Genomic DNA, 23,902 nt, shown 5'->3' on the forward strand with positions numbered 1-23,902 from the left:
ATGAAAGTTGGATTTTATAAATAAATTTGTCCTTCAAGTCTAAGGTAAAGTTAAGTAAGTATTTCAATTTTAGTAGAAAATCGGAAGAAAAATATGATTTACAATTATTCTTAAGTTTTTATGCGATATATGAAGATAAAATGGGACTTTGACGCACAAGAAATAATAAACACAAAGTTTAGTTATTCACTGAAACAGAAGCGCCAGCGAAGGTGAGGTGGGTAGATAATTAAGGGTTAACAATAAAATAAATACAGAAATAATAACTCATAGATTTATTACTAATTCTTATAATCATATTACTTATAACGAAAAACTAGATTCTAAATTTCACTCTTCATACCACAATCCTCGGTAGTATAGTGGTAAGTATCCCCGCCTGTCACGCGGGAGACCGGGGTTCGATTCCCCGCCGTGGAGTACCATACTTTTTGTTTTTTTTTTTTTAATATATATATAGTTGTAATTTTTTAAACATTTATTCTGTTATTGATTAATACATCTCTGATATGACTCATGACATCAGCAAGCCTTGTTATTTCAGACGATATTGTTTGTAATGATTCTTGGGATTTTTTAGCATATTCCACCTTTTCTTTTTCCAAACGTAAAAATTCCTTTGCATCATTGCGGTCTGCAATAAATTTGTCAAATATTTACAAATAAAAATAATAAAAAAAAATTAAAAAAAGTATATAAACCAAATGAAAGTGCTTGTGTGCACTTTTCTTGTGTTTAAGTTTAAGTTTATCAATATTATGCTTTATTTAAACATAAGCAATATAAGAATAATGTGATAAACAAATAAGTAACAATTGAATCTAACCACATGACAATTAGTGACCAGTGACAAACACAGCCAAAATACCTGAATCATCCTCATTTGCAAGAAGCTCAGGTTTTCTGTCACAGGAAATCTCTCGAATGTTGTCTGAATCATCAAGATCTCTAGACGTATGGCGTCTTTTTCTGCCACTTATTAACTTCGGTTGAGCTCCTGAAAACACAAAACGATACAGTACTTTTTTTGTACACCACCATACTTAAAACATAAAATACAAGCAAGAATGACATTCAACAGTCTTATTGCAATGACAAGAGATCTCTTCTAGGCAACCAATGGCCAACAAAAAAAATGGTAAACTTGTATGAAGATTACAATGGAAATACAATAATTTTGAAATGAATATATGAAAATATAGTTTATAAAAATACCTATTTATTTCTAAGTGTCAATAACAAAACCATTTTCTTGTCACTTTGCTGGATGCTTTTTTTTTATCAATCCAATTAGAATCTTATTAACTATTCTGGTGTCACATATCTGAGAATTGTACTCTAAAAAATATACCAAGACAGAATGAGAATTCTCTTTTTGCTTTAGGTTAAATATAAATTAATATATAATATTATTCAATAACAATTTTTTATTGGCTATTTATAAATATCAATACATTAGTGATTAAATAACAAATGACTTAAAAATTATAATAATTTTGAAAACAATTCCCTGTCAATAATTTGCTTCAAAATTCTAAGCTAAATTTAACTTGAGACATAGTATGCTTCAATAAAAGTATGTTTATTTTATTATTACCTGTATATTCAGCATCTGAATTTTTTTCCATTCCATTATCAGTTTCATATATTTCCTGAAAAAAGATGATTAATTTGGTGTTAAAATGATCAATGGTAATGTTACCTGTATATAAAGGAAAAATTGTATAAGTTAATTTTGAACAGCAACATTGAATTTCAGTTTTCAAATATATAAATTTATTTACCGTCTCTGCTAAGGGATCCAATTTAATCACAATAGTATCCAAAGCACCTGGGCCAATTATGTTCAAAATTTCTTCTTCCAGTGTTGACAAGGGTGTTGAATTTTCCATAGAACTATTTTTGCTTTGTTTAGCGGCTTTTTGTTCCAGAGCTCTTCTTCGTACTCTGTATTTCCAGTCACACCAATACTGAAGATGATATTGTATTTATCTCAATAAATTTGTAATTATTTCTCATATTAATACAATATTATTATAAAATTAAAATAGCCAAGTTTATAATTTAAGCTTAAAACATTATATATTTACCTTTGACCAGCCTTTTCCATCCTTTGTTGCACCATCCTTAAGTAAATTAAGTTTCTTAGCACACAAATTCCACAATTTCAATGTATTAAGTTTTCCGCGTCGACCTCTGATTAAACCTTTGGCCAACTCCTTATGCTCTTTCAAGAAATCCAACAACGCGTTTAGTTGGTCCGAACTGACTTGCTTTTTTAATTTTAAATCTATTAAAATATAAATCACTTTAAGCATGTAACACAAATATACGTATGGCTGAAAATATATTTACCACAATTAATCTTATTATAAAATACATCACACATTTTAAAAACATAAATAGACGAAATTATGCGGTACTATGTTTACAAACGAATTAACTTACCTACATCCATTTTAAAAAATTACAGTATCTTAGACAAATTAAATGAAATAGATGACGCATTTATCACACTATAAAATAAAACCCAAGGTATTTTTTTTAGTAATAGTGAAAAAATATAGAATTATTTATATTTCTCGCTCTTTTTCGGGATCAAAGAGTATGTATCGGGATATTATCGTTTCGATATAATTCAATACCTATTTGACAATTCTTATACGAATATTCGTATGTATATTTGTTTAATGTCAGAGTTAAAAGCAAAACACTCCTGTTCACGCAAAAATAGTATTACTAATGGGTTTGTAAATTTAAACAAAATAATATTTCGAACAATATTATGTTTAAATTTAATTTTTAGGTTATACTAGCCGTATAAAACTTATCTAATTTTTAATATTAATCATATTTTCTTTCAACCACTGTTGATTGTCGAGCAATTGAAGTGCAAGCTCATTTGTGCGCGCGCAGTGTTTGGTTCAAAAAGCTACTTTCAGCGCTTCAAAGTAACTCGTCTGAAGTGTTTGACCAAGCTGATTATTTTATAACTTTTAAAAACTTTTAAAAACTAAATAAGTAAAAAAATATCTTAGAAGAAATATATTTATAAATGAATAATATATTTAAATTTAAATAAAAATATTCGAATGCCTAGGTCTAACACTGGCAAGCGCTGCCTTCGCTTGAAAATCTAGGCACTTGCAATATAATCACTACATTCAGAATATACAGGTATCACGGCAAATATTTACTAGGACCCTCACAGGCAATAAGTTATAATACGGCTAAAGGAAATGTTCAGAGAAAGCTTGTATGGTAACATTGATATAGTGTTTTCAAACATGTTCGTATTATAATCATTTAGTGGAATGGGGATTCGTACAACCAGTGCAGTGATATCGATGTTTCTAGCCGATATGTAGTTAGTTATGTAGTATTGTCAATGGTGATTTTAATGGGTGGAGATATATTGCTACAATAAAATCGTAATCTCATTTAAATTCTGTAAAATTAAAGGCAACATGTTTAGATTCCGAAGGGTAAGTTCTTGTATGTATTCTAAATGTTTTATTTTAACTGTTCGTATATAACAAATAAAAATGGTAATGAAGCAATTTTTTTTTATGGTTTATTTATATTATTTTCTATTATCATATAGCGTAATAAATTAAAAATAACAGCGTTTTGATATTTTTATGATATTTTGCACTGAATATTAATTTTCGCTGCGTAGTAGATGGGTATCGATTTAAATCAATACCAAGAGCCTATTGATTTTATGCGCAAACTGATAAAATTTTAATTGTATTGGTAATTTTAAGTACATTAACATCAAAAAGTATATTTCTATGAATTGATAAGAATTTGTCGTAATATGAAAGTCAACGTCAGTTATTCCAAAAAAAAAATACAGATTTGAACGCGTTTTATAAATATGTTCTATAAAGTATGTCTATGTTGGTACCTACTGAATTTTAACAATTCATGACGTCATTTAAATACACATCCCTAACTAATAGCTAAAGGTACCTACAGTCAATTTATTTTGTAATAATATTTTTTACTTGCCCTGCATCCTCGAGACAACAAAAAGGAGCCAATTTTTGTTCAACTAAACGAAATTTCAATTTTATCTGCTTATATATTTCGCCACAAAAGTAATGGTGCTTTAAACTATGGAACTGTTTTCTTCCGCCTTTAGAGTACAATGAGATTTATTCTTTAATTTCTGCGCGTTGTATTCTGCGCCTCACCACCATCGCCAGTTGGGAATATAATAGGGTTCGCACTTAATATATATCCAGTTTAAAGATATTAAAATAAAATTGCTAAATTTCCCAACTATTATTGACTTGTTTTAATATTGTTATTTATTCCTTTTAACTGATTATAAATATGTTTGTCGATGAAATAATATGGTCTGCTTACATTTGTTTATGTTAACACCTTCATTATATTACATTAAAATTATGAAACAATCTTTAAGATTGCATCAACAGAAGTACTTATTAATATTCAATAATTTCATATTATTTTGGAGCGAATACTAAACTAAACCAATCTAGTTGACAACCCTGACGTAAGCTATTGTGTGCACTTAGCTTTTCTTTACTGGTCAGTCAAGTAGTTTGGACGCGCCGACCGAACGTGTCCGGAAAATTTAGACAATTTTCACCGGCGCGGCGTTACTTTAAGTTTATATATACTTTTATATTAAGTACGTAAACATGTGATTTGATACAATGGAAATAGAAGTAGATGTGGTAAGTTTGACGGTATTTAAATGTATACGAACGTAATTATTTTAGCCGAGACAATTAATTAACAATTTTATCTTTACTTGCAAAACAACCTTAATCGATTCGATTAGACTTAATTTACTTTTCGCTCCGAATGAATTTTCAAACAAATAGATTTTGATTTAATGGGTTCTACGTGTATGCTACCTTTTTTAATTGTAATTTATTAATTAATTAGGTACAAACAATATTATTTTATGTAAGTCATTTTTCGTATAAATTATATTCTTCCGGATATATATGTATATATAGTACAATGAATATATAATAAAATCGAGATTACAATGTCTAGGTTTAATAAATTTTGATAATGCTCTAGTAATAAATGTTTATTAATTTTTATTTTTCTTTATTTATCCATTAGAATTTTCCTATGAATTTAAAACAACAAACAATCATTATTTAATCTGCGGCCTGACTGAGCCCCGCAATTAAGCTCGATTGTTTTATACGACTCGGTAACACGCGACTTCAATACTAGCCGTCTCGCAATTCTAATTACTAATTAGTGTCTTTTGAATAAAATCGTATACCTATGCAGAATTTAATATATCTACAAACAATTGCTGCAAGCATTATTGTTACTATTATTAATATTTGAAGAGGTGGTTTACCAATAAATAGGTCATTAAGGGTTAGGGGCAAGCTCTCATAATAAGGCTTTTAAAAAAATCATTGTTTATTAAATTGTTGAAACCAAAGATTGAGATTTTTTGAATAGGGTTATAGATTCTTCGTCATATAGTAATAAAAATTATCGAAATTATGAATAGAATTGTACTCGGGACTTAGTTAATCCGGCCCTAAGGCCTCTCGATGGTAAGTGGAACCGCCACTGACACTGGTACCGTACGTATTATATTATTATCATCCTTTAAATCGCCAATAGGACATCCCTTGTGGTTTGTAGTTGCGCTGGCTCACCCGCTCTTCCAACCGGAACACAACAATACTAAATATTGTTGTTTGCTAGTACAATATGTAGTAGATAGGTAGGTAGTACTGAATTTTTTGATGGTGTTGAATTCATGACTATATGTCCGACCTATGTATAATTTCACAATTGGTTTATAAATAAATATAAACGTAATTGTATTTTATTGTTTCCATTCTTACGTAAGTTATCTCACGCAATTAAAGACATCTTCTAAGCACGATCGTCATTCAGACTAGTGTACACCGATACTAATAATTAAGGTCTGTTGAGCATCTTCCTGAAATAACCTATCTATACAGCTTACAGAAGAGTCGTTTTCTTCGCTGAATCTACCACTAAGCCTAAAGGACCAAGTAGGTTTGGCACGACAAAAAGTCGGTATAAGGCTTAAATAAACAATATCCCTAATATGATATCAAATCATATTTAAGTGCATGATTGAACATCCAAATACATAACTGCTTATCGAACCTTTTATATATAATTAAGAGTATCATAAATTCACATTGGTAACTTCTGGTGATAATTTTATGTTTAAATTCCAATCGCTAGAAATGTTTTTTTCAATACAATATTATTTTTATGAATTGTAATCGAATGTTTTTTTCGATATTATACTTTTCCTAAAATAATTGTATATTATATAATATCGTACTGTTTTTGAGGGTGAGTTACATTGTTAGTCGATCTTAAGTAAATTAATTACTCACACGTCCGAAGGGCAGGGCGGGTCCTATTACTTATTAGTGAAATAGATCCCCAATATCATACTAAACTACATACATGATATTCATCAAGTCCCGTACAAAAATTAATCAAATCTTGATAAAGTATTATTTCATATTTATATTGAAAATAAAAATCGACATACTTCTTAATCTTATATACTTAAAATGTCATGGTTTTGTATTATCAGAAATTAGTTTTCAATAATTATCCAACAATTTTTTTCATGTAATTTTCCTACATTTGAAGCTAAAATAATTTATAATCGAAACGATTCTGAGTGTAATAATATTCAAATCTGTAATCGAAATATCGGATACAATGAGGCAGGTACACGAGCAAGGACGACCCATTAACCTCCGTAGCCGTGTGATTTGAATACGAAACTACGCCTATACTCTCCTATTGCGGTGTAAACAGTATTCTGTATGACCGATGGACACACAGGCTATAAATACGAGGGTGACTGAATTTTTGTTCAATATTTTCGTTCATTTGACTTTGCGTTACTTATTTACAAATCATAAAATTCTACTGTAGTCAAAAGAGAGAAAAAGAAAACAAAATCATAACAATAACAACAGTCACTAAAGAAATATGTTGTCTCATATTTTTAAAAATAAAAGAAAAAAAATACAGATGTCTGTTAAATCGAGTTCATAAATATTTGTTAATAAAACGATTTATATCCTATATGACCATGAGATTTTGCTGCTGTTCTAGAATGCACAGTGCAAAACTTTGTAAGACAATTTAAAAAATAGGTATATATTTCTTAACAACTAGTGGATCTGGTAGGCATATTATTAGGGTAAGCTAATCTGCCTTATAGGTATATCTACTCGGGAACATTAAGGATTAAGTAGCGTTAAAGCCTTTACAAAATAAGACAAAACAGGTTAAATGTCCTAGTCTTACTGAATAATTAAATGTATTTGTTAAAAAATATTAGATCGTGAGGATTTAATAGAGCGATTTGCCGTGCCAAAAGCGAGACATGATTTGAGCTATTCCACAACTCTCCTCACAGGCTGAGTGGGTTTCGCATGCCTCTAAATGTTTGCCAGTTGGTCCAGTGACTTATAAGTGTACTTACTTGTCCCAGATCAATTAATCTTAGTAAAATAACTAATTATATAAATATAAATAAATATAAATATTAGACACATCACATTCATTACTCTGATCCCAATGTAAGTAGCTGAAGCACTTGTGTCATGGAAATCAGAAGTAAAGACGGTACCACAAACACCCAGACCCAAGATAACATAGAAAACTAATGGTAATCTACATCGACTCGGCCGGGAATCGAACCCGGGACCTTAGAGTAGCGTACCCATGAAAACCGGTGTACACACCACTCGACCATGGAGGTCGTCTAGATATATGTTTTATATATGTTTTATCTTCAAATAAATATATCAATAGTTTTGAACTAAATACAATGGTTTAATTTATATTTTCTTTTTGGCTAAATTCGGAAAATTTAAGGGACATATGGCATTAACAAGGAACGGCCTTAGGCGGCTACAACTGCTAGACAGCTTCGGATTATACGCGCCCAATCATACACAGAATCAATTTATGCGTCAGTGCTAAAACGATATATGTGCTATATCTATAGATACTTCCGTGTTGAATATATAATATATACACTAAGCTTAGATTCAAATAACCACTTAGCCGCTTTATGATCTTCTTGTAGTGGTCGTAAATTCTTGAACGATGTCCACGCCTTAAGTTTCATATAAACTATTAATATAATAGATGCGTCTAGATGACATACAAAAATAGATGAAGATGGAAATCTTTTAGCTGTACAAGTTTAATATATCTTATCTGCTTACAATTTTAATTAAAAGCAAACCAAATAATATATCGCCCGATAATCGAACAGTACCGACTTCTGTAGGTCTGATCGCTGATGTTATATTATTTGGTAGCATATTTAAGCTAACGAAGACAATTACGACAGTATAATATATTTATATTATGGTATATATCACATTTGTAACACATGTTACTTTTAACAGCACACGGTTCATCCGGCGTCCACCACCAACCAGCTTGCGAAGTCAGCCATTGCCAGCGGGCCTTTCGAGTCATGGGGGACTCCAGAGGCCACTCCGACGCGCACTATGTTAATATTACTTTTATTTACATTAATATGCATAAAAAAGTGGAAGAACTCATTTAATCTTCTCCTAAGAGTAAATGGCTTACCTAAATATCAGATGTCGTTATAACCATTAAATATACCATACTGTTTTGCCTTTAATTATAGCGTAAACATTCTGATATGAGGTTCTATTTCTAAAAAGCATGTACGCGTGCATACAACAACAACAGCCTGTAAATTTCCCACTGCTGGGCTAAGGCCTCCTCTCCTTTTGAGGAGTAGGTTTGGAACATATTCCACCACGCTGTTCCAATGCGGGTTGGTGGAATACACATGTGGCCGAATTTCGATGAAACTAGACACATGCAGGTTTCCTCACGATGTTTTCCGTCACCGCCGAACACAAGATAAATTATAAACACAAATTAAGCACATGAAAATACAGTGGTGCTTGCCTGGATTCGAACCCGCAATCATCGGTTAAGATGCATGGGTTCTAACCACTGGGCTATCTCGGCTTCACGCGTGCATAAATCCTGTATAATACGTAACAGTGTTATTAAATGTTTTTTATATATTTTTGTCTTGGACCAACCTCAACATCTACAGCCATATAAACTAGCCAAACGAATCCTGTTTTATAAGATTACAATCAGCATTTTAATTCCACTGTTAGGTTGAAGTCTAATTTCCCTTTTAAGAGAAAGGAGTTAAGAGGGAGTTTGTAGCATATTCCACAACGCCGCTCCAATGGGCGTTGGTGTATTCACATGGGTCAGAATTTCGTTGAAATAATACAGGTTGCGCGATGTTTTTCTTCACTGCAGCCTGAGATGAATTATAAACAAAAATTAAACAAATGAGAATTCAGTGGGCTTGCCTGAACCCGCAATTAGCGGTTAAGATGCACGCGTTCTATCGCGGCTCTTACAATATTTGAGAAACACAAAATGCGAATTGTGATGATCCTGTTAGGATTCGATCATTTTTGCGAAGAAATATGGAAAAACTATACAAAACAGCTTCGATTGTTTCTTCTTTTTTTTCATAGACCTCAAAAAGATTTATAAAATTGCTCAAATGTGCTCTATCAAAAACCACATTTAAACTTTTTCAACTTTTACAGAATAAGAGAAACCAATTCAATCGAATCAATAATAAAGATAAAAGATGAGAAGGAAGAACGTAAGAAGTAAGTTGATATTGATGTCATAAATACAATTTATTTTCGTGTTCAAGTTATGAACAAACACACTGTCGATTACTAGTGTTTAAGATCTATCTTGCTTTACAAAGGGTTCATTTCTTCCGGAACGACACCATTGAACACTTCAAGCTGGAGACAAGCATCAGGGATTATGAAACGGAATTAAAAGACCTCGATGAAGATGATGATGAATCGATCGAAACCTTCGAGATAAAGTGAGTTTTACAAATCGTATTTATTTTTCGACTCAATTGATAAACCGATATTTCTCAGTTTTCATAGTTTAGTGTCTTAATGCAATTTCAATTGGCGGACTCCGAAAACGATGTTCGATACATTTTAATTTTTTTTATGGGATAAAAATTGATTTCTTGGTATACTATTTATACAGGGTTATTGGTAACTTTGACAAATTTTGAAAAAAAAAAAACTAAAAAACGTGGTATCTCAAAAACGGTTCACTTTTGGGTTATGCATATGGGGGTTAAAATTATTGCAAATAGTCACCTCTATCACCTCCTAACGGATATACGTCGACTTACCAATAACCCTGTATAAAAAAGTAATTGTAATTTACCAACATACTTTGTAATGAGAATAGTGGAAAAGAGTATCCACTGAGTTTTTTGCCGGTTTTTCTCGGTAGAATCTTTTCGAATCGGTCGTAGCTTATCATTTAATTCAACGCTGTAACATAGTATAACATCAGTTCAATTATGAATATGACGCCTAATCATTGCTGTCTAAAGTTTTCAAGAAGCGTTATTATTTTCTTTTGTTTGTAACCAACATTATTATTCATCATAAATAGTTATTATAATTAAACCAGGCCTGAAAAACCAGCAAAGAAAGTGCAGCTGGTGGATACGGTCCAATCTGACCCGCCTTCTCCAAAGGGGAAAATATTCAAAGGTTTCACATTGCCGCCGTTTTTTGATCCTTCGAAATCTATCGACTGTCAAAGTAAGTTCTAAGATAATCTAGTATAATATTTTTTTTTTTTTTTTTTTTTTATGGCTTTTCTTTGTGCCAAGAGGGCACAGATTATTTCGCCAATGTCACGTGCGATGGAGAAGACACGATGGAGATTGAACGGTGCAGTCGAGATTGCAGGCTTAAATTAATTTTAAGGGCACAATAGTAGTGGACTCTCTGTTAACCCATAACCTAAAACAATACAATAATATATACATAATTAGATAAACATATAAAATGATTATTAAAACATCAAATAAGAACGATCACAAAAATATTTACAACTTAATTTTATTACGCTCAATATATTTACATAAAAATTTACAAAGTGGACTAAACACACACATTAACAAACATTCAACATTAATAGGGCGAGGAACTTTGGGAGGGAGCACGTCGTATACAGGATGGAGGAGTTTGGGGCAAGAAAACAGTATATGGGATAAGGAACCTTCGTCAAGGCCACATTCACACAAAGAGTGATCTCTTACTCTAATTTTACAAAGATGAACGGGCGTACATGCATGTCCAAGGCGTAAACGGCAGATAGTTGTGGTGACCCAACGATTAGCTTGCCTGTGATGAGAAAACCAAGGACGCCTTGGAATACCTGGTTGTAGAGTTGCGTAAAATCTACCTTTAGATTTTGATGATACTTCCCAATCAGAGTTCCAGGATTTAAGAAGATGAGTTTTCGCTAGAGCACACAAGTCTTGAGTTGAATTTTTAAAGTGATCAAGTGAGCCAGTTGTTATAGCAGATTTAGCAAACGAATCTGCAGTATCGTTGTCGGGAATACCAGAATGGCTTGGTATCCAGACAAGCGATAAATCTAGCCCTTTTTGATGACAAGAAAACAATGCTTCCCTGATCTTAAGGATGATGAAAAACTTTCGTTTACTACGAAACGGGTTTTCCTTAATAGCCAACAGACAACTCAAAGAGTCTGTCAAAATTAACGTGTGTTTGAGGTCATGGGAGTGGGCAAAAAGGATGGCTTCTAAAATAGCAATTGCTTCACCAGAAAAGATGGATGTTTCAGGAGGGGATTTAAATTGAAGAACAATTTTGAATTTGGGTATCCAACAGGCTGAGCCGACACAGCTGTCAGGGGATAGTTTAGAGGCATCAGTAAATATAAGTAAATGCTTTGACCAATTTTGATGAAGAAATCTTTGAAATTTAGAGTTTGAATCAGGGGCCCCTTTAACAAGACCAAGATCTGTAATAATAGATGGATTATAGACTAGAGATCTGAATGGAGTAGAAAAAAGAGGATTTGACTGGAACCTTAAGATAGGGTGTGGGAGTGTTGTAAATTTTAAGAAACTATCTAATAATAAGGAAGGACTTCTAGAGCGAACGCAGAGTTGGGACAGTTCGCTTAGACGGGACCAAAGAGGATGAGAGGATAACTGTAAAGATTTTACTACAAAACGGTCGCATAAAAATTGTCTTCTCAGTTGAAGCGGAGGATCAACACATTCAACTTGCAGAGCGTTAGTGGGAGTAGTTTTCATAGCTCCTATGACTATTCTGAGGCATTTGTATTGAATTTTGTTGAGTTTTTCAGACACGGATTTACTTAGGGGTTCTAAGACAAACAGTCCGTAGTCTAAATGACTACGAACTATTGCATTGTACAGTAGTTTGAGAGAATAGGGGTGAGCTCCCCACCAGACTCCTGAGACTGCTCTAAGGACGTTAATAGCCTTTTCACATTTTTTAATAATATGCTCAGAGTGAAAAATTCCATTCAGTTTGTTATCGAGAATAATGCCTAGAAATTTCGTCTTGTTGACAAAGTTGATACGTTGATCCCCACAAAACAAGTCGAAGACCGGAATTTGTCTTTTTCTAGTGAAAACAACTGCCTGAGTCTTTTCAATAGACAAAGACAAGCCATGGTCAGAGAGCCATAGGTCAAGATAATGTAAAGCAGAGTTTAGATGCAAAGTTAAATTTTGAACAGATGAAGATTTAAAATACAAAACAATGTCATCAGCATATTGAAGTATGTTACAAAAGTTATTCACTGACAATTCGAGATCATGGGTATAAATGCTATAAAGCAGAGGGCTTAGAACTGATCCTTGCGGGAGACCTTTCCAGACAAACCTGGGGGGAAGAATACGATTTTGATGTTTAATGGAAATTGATCTGCAAAATAGCAGACTGCATATGAAATGAGTTATCCTCGGAGGGATACTCAGCTGTTGCAGCTTCTGCCTGAGTACCGGAAGAAGAACATTATCATATGCCGAAGAAATATCTAGAAAAACACCCACGAGGTACTCTCCGCTAGAGAAGGCTATTCGAATGTCTGTCGTGAGAATGCTGAGACTATCAAGAGTACTCAAACCCTTTCGAAAGCCGAATTGAGAGGGCGAGAGAATATTCCTGCTTTCCATTATCCATTCCAAACGATTTTTTATAAGATGTTCTGTAACTTTCACTAATGTAGACGATAAAGCAATGGGTCTATAAGAATTGGGGTCCAAAGGGCTTTTTCCTGGTTTGAGTATGGGGATAATAATTTGGGACTTCCAAGATTCCGGGACGATTCCTGCTGAGAAAAAAGCATTAATTATATTCAGATAGACGCATTTAGCTTTATCGCTGAGGTTTGTTATAAAAGAGTAGGGCACGCCATCTTCCCCTGGTGACGAGTCCTTCAGTCCGTTCAGAGCTGTGTGTAGCTCTGAGATAGTAAACGGACTATCCATATCATCTGAGGTAGATGATTGAGTAAAATTTATAAAACTATCCTGGCATGGAACAAAGGGGGGTGCAAGTTTGGTAGTAAAATCATTAAGCCATACGGACGGATTATAGGCGTTTGGGTTATCAGAATCAAGGGAGCGACGAAATCTCTTAAGATTTCTCCAAACTGTTTGAGGGGGAGACCGAGGACTAAGGGATTCACAGAAATTGGTCCAACCCTGTTTTTTCTTTCTGGAAAAAAGTTTTTTAATTTTGGCATCTATATGCTGATATTTGATAAAATTTTGTGGAGTCATAGATACATTATATGACTCTTCGGCTTCAGATCTCTGTTGGACTAAGGAATTACACTCTTCATCCCACCAAGGCGGAGAGATGCAAAATTTTTTATTAAGATTTTTTTGTGGGAAATGGGAATCAGCGGAGGATTTAATAATATTAAGAAAAAGCTCGTAGTAAGCAAGAGCATTTTCACCATTCACAAAATCAGGGAGAGAGCTTAACATGACATCAATAGAGTTAGAGTATCCTAACCAGTTAGCATTATTAAGCCTATATTTTAGAAGTGGGGATAATTTGGATGGAGCAATGGATCTGTTGTTTAATGAAAGAAGGATAGGGAAATGGTCACTACCAAACGTAGATGGGAGGATATTCCAAGATATTTGAGAGGAAAGGGATGGGGAGGCTATGGATAAATCAATAGCAGAATTAGGATTCTGATTAGGATAAACCCTACGAGTCGGCGAACCATCATTGAGAATGCAAAAATTTACATCATCAACGATGTCCACCAACAAGGGGGCAAATCCATCACAGAAATAGGAACCCCATAATGTATGGTGGGCATTAAAATCCCCCATAACAAGAACAGGGCTTGGGAGGGAAGAAAAAATGGAGTGTAATTCAGGAGCAAGTGAAGGACTAGGATGAGGAATGTAAATAGACAAAAAGGAGATGTTGAAGGCTTTGATAGCTACAGCATTGATGAGCTGGCTAAAAGGAGGTAAGGGAATTTGGGAGAAGGGAATGGAGTGCCTGATCAAGATGGCACAACCAGCATACCCATCATTTCTGTCATCCCTCAAACAGGAGAAACCCGGTACCCGAAAACGAGAGCCAAGAATCAACCATGTCTCAGAGATGGCAATAATGACAGGTTTATATGAATTGATAAGTGAGAGGAGTTCAGGTTTCTTAGGACGGATGCTTTGACAATTCCATTGAAGGAATCTGATTGGGGCCATTTTGAAGGATGGTAAATAATTGGGATAAATCATTGGCAACGTTGGACGGTAATGGGACATCATTGCATGTACTGAGGATATTTAGGAGAATTTTGGTGAGTAGTTCCAATAAATTTGGATTATTATTAGGTGGGGAGGGATGAGGAACATTTAGAGCGCAACCATTAGGAGAGGAGGAGGGGCAGTTGCCAACTATGGCCTGATGGGCATGTTTATCATACCCCTTTCCTTGCGGAAGTCTAGGGGAGGGAGCGCGGACAATGGTTTGTCTATAAGATATAGTAGGATTGGAGGTGGACTTTGAAGGACCAGGGAAGGGTGGGACGTATGTAGGAGCAGAGAACAACTCTTTTGCTACCTCAGCATAGGATTTACGGACATTGGGGAAGCGAGAGGCAGCTTCCATGTATGAAACATTATCTTGCGACATTACAATTTTAATTGATTGCTGACGAGAATACTCAGGGCAATCCTTGTCTGTGGCAAAGTGTTTGCCAGAGCAATGTAAGCATGTAGCCTTGTCTTTAGTAACCTCACACGAATCACCTGTATGAGATTGAGAACATTTAAAGCACCTGGGAGTAGATCTACACTGAGTCCGAACATGGCCATAACGACAGCAGTTTAGGCATATTATTGTGGGGAGATTGTATGTTTCAACGGGAAGGGATGTATGGAATGAGTATATTTTGCCAGGGAGGATTTGACCTTTAAAAGTTATGACTACCGATTGAGTTGGGATCCAAGACACAACTCCCTCGTTAATAGTCTTCCGGTTAAGACGCCTCAATTTTATTACTTCCCCACATCCATGAGGAAGCTCAATTGACTCCATAAGATCCTCCATAGACCAGTCCACTGGGATGCCTTTTATTAGTCCCATTCTGGTAATGTTATAAGTAGGAAGGCTAGCCGTATACTTACACAATGCTAAGACTGGGTTCTTTAAAAAACTATTTGCAGCTTGTGCTGAAGCAAACTGAATTTCTATTTTGTTCCTTCCAACATTTTTGACACCATCATTCATAATAGAACCAATCTTGTGCTTATGAAGAAATTGTCCGAATTTAATGGCTCTAATTGAATTGCCTGCAGCTGGATCAGCTACTTCCCGAGAGACGTGGACAATGAAGGGACCTTTGTCGTCATCCGTGTAACTTTTTGGGCCATCAATAAACGAAGGATTAACGTAAACATTCTGGATAGAGGGACTAGCGGTAGATGGGTGGATTACTGTTTTCTTTGAAGAGTCAGGTGAGCAAGAAGACTTATCGCCGGAGCGTTTGCGAGAAGAGGATGTTGAAGGATCAGATTGTAATTCCGAACCCCCGGGATCAGGCGGTTCGGGAGGCGGATCGACATCCATTATACACTAACTACTGTAACTTAACTAATATACTATATCTATAATCAAAAGAAAAATAACACTTACCGAAACCGAATTATGTTAGTAAAACCCAGAAACCATAAAATGAAACTATTTGCACTGAAAATTCACAAAATAGATACAAAGAATTGATATAAAAACACAGATATCTCACTAACACGTGTGTCAACCAAAGCTAACGCAAGCGAAAAAAAAACCTAGTATAATATTAAGATATAATATAATATATATATAAGAAATACGTAGTTTATGTAACGCTTGTATTAGTTTTCTCGTAGTAATAATCATAGGTTGAACTTTTTTAGAAGACAATTTAGCGTAACTTATTACTGACACTGCTGGACGTCAATTAAGTTATAAAAAGACGTTAAACAAAAAATATCGTTCGATATGATCTTTTGAAAAGTATTACGTAATATAAGGTTTTTTTATATTTTTATAGCAGTATGTTGTTGATTTATCTATTTTTGCCATGATATTTAGCAATGAAAAAAAAAAAAAAAAAAAAAAATTACTTATAATCATATTAACAATTGATTAAAATAATCTGCACCACAAATATAGTGTTTATGGAAGAAAACAATCGAACAGGCGCAAAATTTTTTTTTTTTTTTAAATATCATTTATTTTGACAAGGAAACTATATAATGTAGGCACTATACATAAATTATGACCAGATTATTTAGGTACACAATTGTAGTAACAAATGAGTACATATATATAGGAAAATTTAATTGCAATGTCCTTTAAAATTGTGTCTTCATTAGGCAAGAGCTACATAGCCTGGCTCCTCCTCGTCACCTTCTGCTACAGCTACAACGCCTGGTGTATCGCTCTCCGAGCCTCTTTCCCTTACCAAACTCCGGAGAACCTCGCTTATTGGATGACGGCCGACTATTTCTGCGATGTGATATATTTGTTGGACGTGATGTTCTTTAAGCCACGAATGATGTTTCTGCACGAAGGGTTCATGGTTAAGGATACAGTGGAGACCAAGAAAAACTACCAAAAGAAATTGCAATACAAAGTAAGTCAAACACAAAACCATTCGACAGTGACGTATTGGAGCTTAGTTCCTCATTTATCATTTATTAAATAATCTATTATTTTTTACTTATTACAGTTCGACGTCATGTCTCTTCTGCCGCTGGATATTTTGTACGTTTTCTTTGGTACCAAGATGGTGATCCTGCGCCTTCCGAGGTTACTGAAATTGCAAACGTTCTGGGAATTCCACCGCGCAATGGACCGGGTTTTACATTGTCCTTATGTGGTAATTTTTTTTCTTAATCAATGTTGATCGTCAAAACTTTTAGGTTTGTTTTGCATTATTATTTATACATTGGTTTAATAGCCAATGGTAATTTCTTAGATGAATTAATGTTACGCGATTGGTTACCTTGTTCATTTTATAATCTGAAAAATGGTACTTAAATGATTTGTTTGGATATATCATACCTCATGTCCAAATAACTTCACAATGTCTCATATTAAGGTGCGTGTCGGCAAAACGTTGTTCTACATCTTCTACTTGATCCACCTGAACGCATGCGCGTATTACCTGATGAGCTACTACATCGGCCTCGGCTCCGACGGCTGGGTGTACGACAACAGGGGAAACGCTTACATCCGCTGCTTCTATTTCGCTACAAAGACCGCAACTTCCATCGGTAAGCATAAGTATTTAAATAAAACTAGTTATTACGGATTTTAATCGCGTATATTAATTATTTTGGACATCCCGACGTTTCGAGCACTTTACAGCGTTCGTGGTCACGGGTAGACCACGTAATAACTAGTTTTATTTAAATGTGTAATAATCGCGAAAATTTAAGACAACATTAAGCATAAGTATACTTACTGTCCTGGATTCTTTATATTTATTTACGAGATTAAAGTTTTTGATAATGTGTTAGAAATGACCTAAATAATTCTTGAGTCTTAACAAGATATTATTAATAACAAAAGGTACTATAATTAACATATCTAATTTTCGTTGGAATGAATACTTTATCAGGCAAGAATCCGAAACCAGAAAAACCTGCAGAGTATCTGTTCATGACGGCAGCCTGGCTGATGGGTGTGTTCGTGTTTGCATTGCTCATTGGTCAGATCCGAGATATCATTGCTACGGCCACTAAAGTCAGGGTAAGTAGAAAAAGCATCTTTTTACCTTTAGTTATTACCATATGCGATTATTGTAGCATTCACTCGTATTTTTTTAATGCAAGGAGCATGGAGAATAAAGTAACTCCTTTGAGCAATGGGGCATTATAATAGACAACAACAACAACAAAACAACAACAACAGCCTGTAAATTCCCACTGCTGGACTAAAGGCCTCCTCTCCCTTTGAGAAGAAGGTTTGGAACATATTCCACCACGCTGTTCCAATGCGGGTTGGTGGAATACACATGTGGCAGAATTTCTATGAAATTTGCACATGCAGGTTTCCTCACGATGTTTTCCTTCACCGCTGAGCACGAGATGAATTATAAAGAGAAATTAAGCACATGAATCAGCGGTGCTTGCCTGGCTTTGAACCCGCAATCATCGGTTAAGATGTGCGCGTTCTTACCACTGGGCCATCTCGCCTCTAACCGAACTTTATAATAGACACGACCAATAAAATAATATTTATTACAAATGTATTGCATTAAACTAAAATAATATTTCAACTTAACAGACTGAATACCGCATGAGCGTTGACGCATGCTCCTGGTACCTGCGCAAGCTGAACTTGCCGCTCTCCGTGCAGCGTCGCATAGCGTGCTGGTTTAACTTCACCTGGAACCAGCAGCGGTGCTTCGGTTAGTTGACTGTCTTCGATAACATAACCGATGGTCCTAACGTTACTTGGCTATTTCTTAAGAATCCTTTCCAGAACTGTCTAAGCTATACGTGCTGTGTTTAAAGTAACCATCATTTAAAACCAATTAAGCCCATTACACATTGAAAAAAATAAGGAATAGCAAGCAACCAAAACACAATAGGCGATGGGCTACAATATTCAACCAATCCCAGCGGTTGAATACCTGCTACTAGTTACGTGCTGCTGTTAGTTTTACGACACTTCGTTGAAAAAATGCCCTGCGATGGCCTGAAGAAATAAGAAACAAATTCCCACCGCGACGGAAACTTTATTCTTCTTTCTTATTTATTATTCCTTATCTCTTATACCTTATTTTTTTCATTGTGTAATGGACTTAAGTGGTTTTCCGAGCGATGTGGACCGGCGTGATATTGTAAATTATTGTTTTTGACATATTTGTATGTTTCTATAATGAAGTCTTCCGAATTATTAATAATCGATACAATTTTATCTTTTGATACACCAAAAGACCAATGCTTAATTTTAATTTTAACTGTTATTAATTTCAATACACTTCTGTTGAAATTTTACTGAATTTTTTTTGTGTATTGTAGATGCTTATTTTTGTCGTTTTCACTCGAGGAATTGCATATTCTTATTCTTACTTCTAAAAATACTTCAAGCCGGAGAGAAACCGACGTGTTGTGAATCTATTATTTACAGTTTTCTAGGTTATAAAATCGTCGACAACGTTCGTTATATTTCAATCAATTTCAAAGGTTTGCTTATTTTTTCAAATGTCACTATTTGGATGACGCGCGTAGTGGCGTAGTTCTTTAATATTTTTGTTTACAATAGCAATCATTTTGTTTGTCTCCTGGGATTCTTTGTGACTTTGGAAAAAATGTACATCTACAAATTCTATTTCCAGATGAATCGAGAATTTTGAACTTGCTACCTTACAACATGAAACGTGACGTAGCCCTTTATGTGCACATGTCGATTTTGAGTCAGGTAATAATACATACATGTACATATATGACATAGATAAACAACTAAATATTTAAAACGTTTACCCTCTATTTTTTTTACTCGTTGGTAAAACGCATTTTCTTGTTTCCCCGTGTGAAGCTTAATAGTATGTTAGGGTCACCAGCAACGGCGATAAACTTGATGTGATACTTTTCTATTTTTCGTTGTTAGATTTTATGAAAGTTTGTCTAACTAGAGTAAAGTGTGAAAGTTTATCTTTGTGGTAGGGCTTTGTGCAAGCCCGTCTGGGTAGGTAGCACCCACTCATCAGTTATTCTACCGCCAAATAACAGTACTCAGTATTGTTGTGTTCCGGTTTGAAGGGTGAGTGAGCCAGTGTAACTACAGGCACATTCATAACATCTTAGTTCCCAAAGTTAATGGCACATTGACGATGTAAGGAGTAGTTAATATTTCTAACAGCGTCATTGTCTATAGGTCATAGTGACCACTTACCATCAGGTGGCCTATATGCTCAGTACATATAGGCCACCTATATATCAGTCAGTGGCGTAGCTAGGTAAGGAAGGGCCCCGGTGCATAGACAAAGAATCGGGCCCTCACCCCCTCTTTCCCATCCTTCTTTAACTAATAATTACCCTTTAAAATTATAGATACCAAATAAAAAACCTTGTGCGAAGGTCGTCATTTTCTAGCTACAGAAGCTAAAGGTTTAGTTTAAAGGGCCCCCTGAACTCTGGGGCCCTGGTGCACTGCACCTCCTGGCCCTACGATAGCTACGCCACTGATATCAGTACAAGCGTCGAGTCCGGCCGCAGGTGCAGCTGTTCCGCGACTGCTCGTCGTCGCTGCTGCGCGACTTGGTGCTGCAGCTGAAGCCCGTGTCCTACCTGCCGGGCGACGTGGTGGTGCGGCGCGGCGACGTCGGCCACCACATGTACATCGTCAAGAGCGGGGAGTGCCTAGTGAGGATACGCTCCATTCATTTCTGTTGTCCTATAATTAATTTAGGTTAATTCTAGAGACTGACTTAATGTGCGCAAATACACGAGAATATTTGTTCTGAAATTCTACACGATCTGAGACAGTGAGGATACGCTCCATTCATTTCTGTTGTCCTATAATTAATTAATTATTTTAGGTTAATTCTAGAGACTGGCTTAATGTGCGCAAATACACGAGAATATTTGTTCTGAAATTCTACACGATCTTAGATAGGCTAGGTGTAGACCAAAGTTGTTTTTTAAATATTTTCAAAGGACGGGACGGGTAAGCTTGAAGCTATACTGTCAATTTCTTGACATAGAATATAATGTTTATTATTGGCCCGACCCGGGATTCGAATCCGGGACCACCGAATCTGTATCCAAACAAGCAAGGAGGTAGTTACAATTCGTTCGTAGTACACTGCCGGGCGACCGCTTTACTTTTCGTTTCATTCGTCGCGTTTGCTTGGCTGATGCGACTTGACGGCTTATAATGCTAATCAGAATTTGTTTCGACATATACAGGTTTTAAGATTAACACAAATTTAGGACATGAAAAAACTCAATGTATTTGTCCGGATTTGAACCCGCGATCAATCGAGATCTCCGCGGATGTGACTGAAGGTATGAGCTCATTATGCGACAAATAATAAAAGCAGTAAAGTTTACTAGTCTAGCTTTGTTTATACGAATATTTTCTCCTATTAATAAGTTTAATATTTTAATAATGTCTTTGAAAATGCGTATTAATTAATTCCCTAATGTATGTGACTTAGGTGATGTCAGCTGATGAGAAAGAAGTCGTAGCGGTTTTGAAGACTGGTTCGGTATTTGGAGAAATAAGTTTGCTCGGCATTGAAGGCCTGCGACGTCGGACTGCCACTGTTAGGTACACGAATCACAGTCCCACCTTGGGCGCCAATAATTTTGTCATTGTAGATTAAGTTCAATTTATTTAATTTTTTAGGACATTTTTATATTCTCAGTTATTGGATGGTAAGAGGTTTGTCGATTGCTAAATATAAATCGTTTGTAAAATTACATTAATAAATAAAGCAATTTCATTTATCACAAGATTATATAGATGATAAAGTAGAGTGAAATACTAATAATACTTGTCGACTTTGAGGACTAAATATATAATAATTGTATACATATCATTTACATAACTTTGTAATTTAAATGTTGGAAAAGACTATCTACTGTGAGTCATGCCGATTCCTTTCGGTATAATCTACATTCCGAACCGGTAGGAACTTAATGTAGTTTTGTTCAATGACAATTCAAAAGTGCTCGTAGAATCCCACTCGAGTACTGGCAACTTAAGCTTGTGATACAGATCCCGCGGCTACTCGACCCTGTTCGTGCTGTCGCGCGACGACCTCGACTCCGCGCTTGAATATCACAAGGAGGCGGCTCAGATCCTGCGCCTGCGCGCCGACCAGATCATCCGCGAGAACGCGGCGCGCCAGGCCATGCAGGCGCGCGACCTGCTGCCGCCCGCGCCGCCCGCCAGCGGCCGCCGCCGCCGCCGCGTCTCCACGCACGCGCGCCTGCAGGTACGCCCTCATAGCCCGCCCTTCTAGAACATTCTGTGTAACCCGCACCTAATCAAATCGCATTCTCTTTTGCTTTATTCATATTATAATTTATTAAGTATCTTATGCCTCAGTCAATCTTGTACTACACTATCCACTAAAGTCAGGGTAAGTAGAAAAAGCATCTTTTTACCTTAAGTTATTACACACCGTATGGGATTATTGTAGCATTCACTCGTATTTTTTAATGCAAGGAGCATGGACAATGAAGTAACTCCTTTGAGCAATGGGGCATTATAATAGACAACAACAACAACAAAACAACAACAACAGCCTCTAAATTCCCACTGCTGGGCTAAAGGCCTCCTCTCCCTTTGAGGAGAAGATTTGGAACTTATTCCACCAAGCTGTTCCAATGCGGGTTGGTGGAATGCACATGTGGCACAATTTCTACGAAATTTGTCACATGCAGGTTTCCTCACGATGTTTTCCTTCAGCGCCGAGTACGAGATGAATTATAAAGACAAATTAAGCACATGAATCAGCGGTGCTTGCCTGGGTTTGAACCCGCAATCATCGGTTAAGATGCACGCGTTCTAACCACTGGGCCATCTCGACTCAATCTTGTAAAAACAGTTAAAACAAATACTATTTTTTTCATTCAGAAAACATACACAGTCTTCATGTCCGTTACTGAACCTGATCTGCCGAGAAATATCTTCCCCGATGAATAAATTCAAGATGCCAAAGTATTATAATCTTTTTCTTAAATGGTAAGCAATATAAAATTAAAAAAAAAAACGCTCAAAGCTTACTCGCAAGCATTTACCCTACATATGTTAGTAAGTGTTATACATCAATTTCAATGTTATTATAACTACATATTCAATACAATTATCGGTGTTAGTATAATCTGTACAAAATATAAACAAATATAAAATCTCCAAAATAAACAAAATTAAAAATATTGTATTACTAAGAAAATAGTGGCCAAGTTTTAATAAACATAAATAAAATATGGACCTACATTTTCCCTCCAAATCAAAATATATACAGATTATAAATCCAAAAATAGTAGCTAATTTTATATTTGTTTATAGTTTGTAAAAATTAATCGTAATCAACTGATGCATGTACTCGATTAAATGTTGTAATAGATAAAAACATACATATGTTACTCATTCCTAACTAACCATTTTTTAATTAAAAAGAAATATGTTTTCTAATGCTTCAAAATGAGACCATGTGAAGATGACCTATTTGCATTATATACCTATTATATGTATATTTTTTAACGTTTACTGTGAATTTTTTATATGTCTACAAAATTCGGAAACTGTATTAGTTTGTAGTTATTTATTAAAATAATCCGATTTTATTAGTACTTAAGACATTTTATCAATATAATGTAGTAACTGTAGCGCATGTAACGTTCTCTAAATATTATAATACCTATTTAATCGACCTCTATGGAACTCTCTTATTAAATAAATATTTAGATGGGCAA

At 35.1% G+C, this 23,902-nt stretch overlaps 2 protein-coding genes and 1 non-coding gene across 5 annotated transcripts; 2 read left to right on the plus strand and 1 right to left on the minus strand.

The window, feature by feature from the left end:
- Positions 1-297: 297 nt before the first annotated feature.
- On the minus strand, positions 298-2,682 carry LOC124531114. Of its 2 annotated transcripts, none has more exons than XM_047105574.1 (6): positions 2,449-2,682; positions 2,091-2,339; positions 1,785-1,970; positions 1,598-1,652; positions 869-997; positions 298-634 (listed from the first exon to the last, which is right to left on the minus strand). In XM_047105574.1, the coding sequence occupies exons 2-6, from the start codon at positions 2,316-2,318 to the stop codon at positions 471-473; spliced, it is 762 nt and encodes a 253-aa protein (XP_046961530.1). In that variant the 5' UTR covers positions 2,319-2,339; positions 2,449-2,682; the 3' UTR covers positions 298-470. The 2 variants fall into 2 exon arrangements, with proteins under 2 accessions (XP_046961530.1, XP_046961531.1); XM_047105575.1 differs by having other exon boundaries at positions 301-634; positions 2,091-2,290; positions 2,449-2,676.
- On the plus strand, positions 349-420 carry Trnad-guc. The gene has a single exon. It is a non-coding gene; the product is annotated as a tRNA-Asp (tRNA).
- A 520-nt stretch (positions 2,683-3,202) lies between the features above and the next one.
- LOC124531187 (cyclic nucleotide-gated cation channel beta-3) lies at positions 3,203-23,902 on the plus strand. Of its 2 annotated transcripts, none has more exons than XM_047105674.1 (15): positions 3,203-3,485; positions 8,442-8,548; positions 9,654-9,719; positions 9,824-9,949; positions 10,564-10,697; positions 16,835-17,094; positions 17,191-17,340; positions 17,563-17,737; positions 18,085-18,215; positions 18,753-18,876; positions 19,810-19,892; positions 20,690-20,836; positions 21,634-21,746; positions 22,197-22,416; positions 23,061-23,902. In XM_047105674.1, the coding sequence occupies exons 1-15, from the start codon at positions 3,468-3,470 to the stop codon at positions 23,127-23,129; spliced, it is 1,923 nt and encodes a 640-aa protein (XP_046961630.1). In that variant the 5' UTR covers positions 3,203-3,467; the 3' UTR covers positions 23,130-23,902. The 2 variants fall into 2 exon arrangements, with proteins under 2 accessions (XP_046961630.1, XP_046961629.1); XM_047105673.1 differs by lacking the exon at positions 3,203-3,485 and adding an exon at positions 4,566-4,709.

This window comes from Vanessa cardui, chromosome 7, assembly GCF_905220365.1.
Source record: "Vanessa cardui chromosome 7, ilVanCard2.1, whole genome shotgun sequence".
In the NCBI taxonomy this organism is placed as follows: domain Eukaryota; kingdom Metazoa; phylum Arthropoda; class Insecta; order Lepidoptera; family Nymphalidae; genus Vanessa; species Vanessa cardui.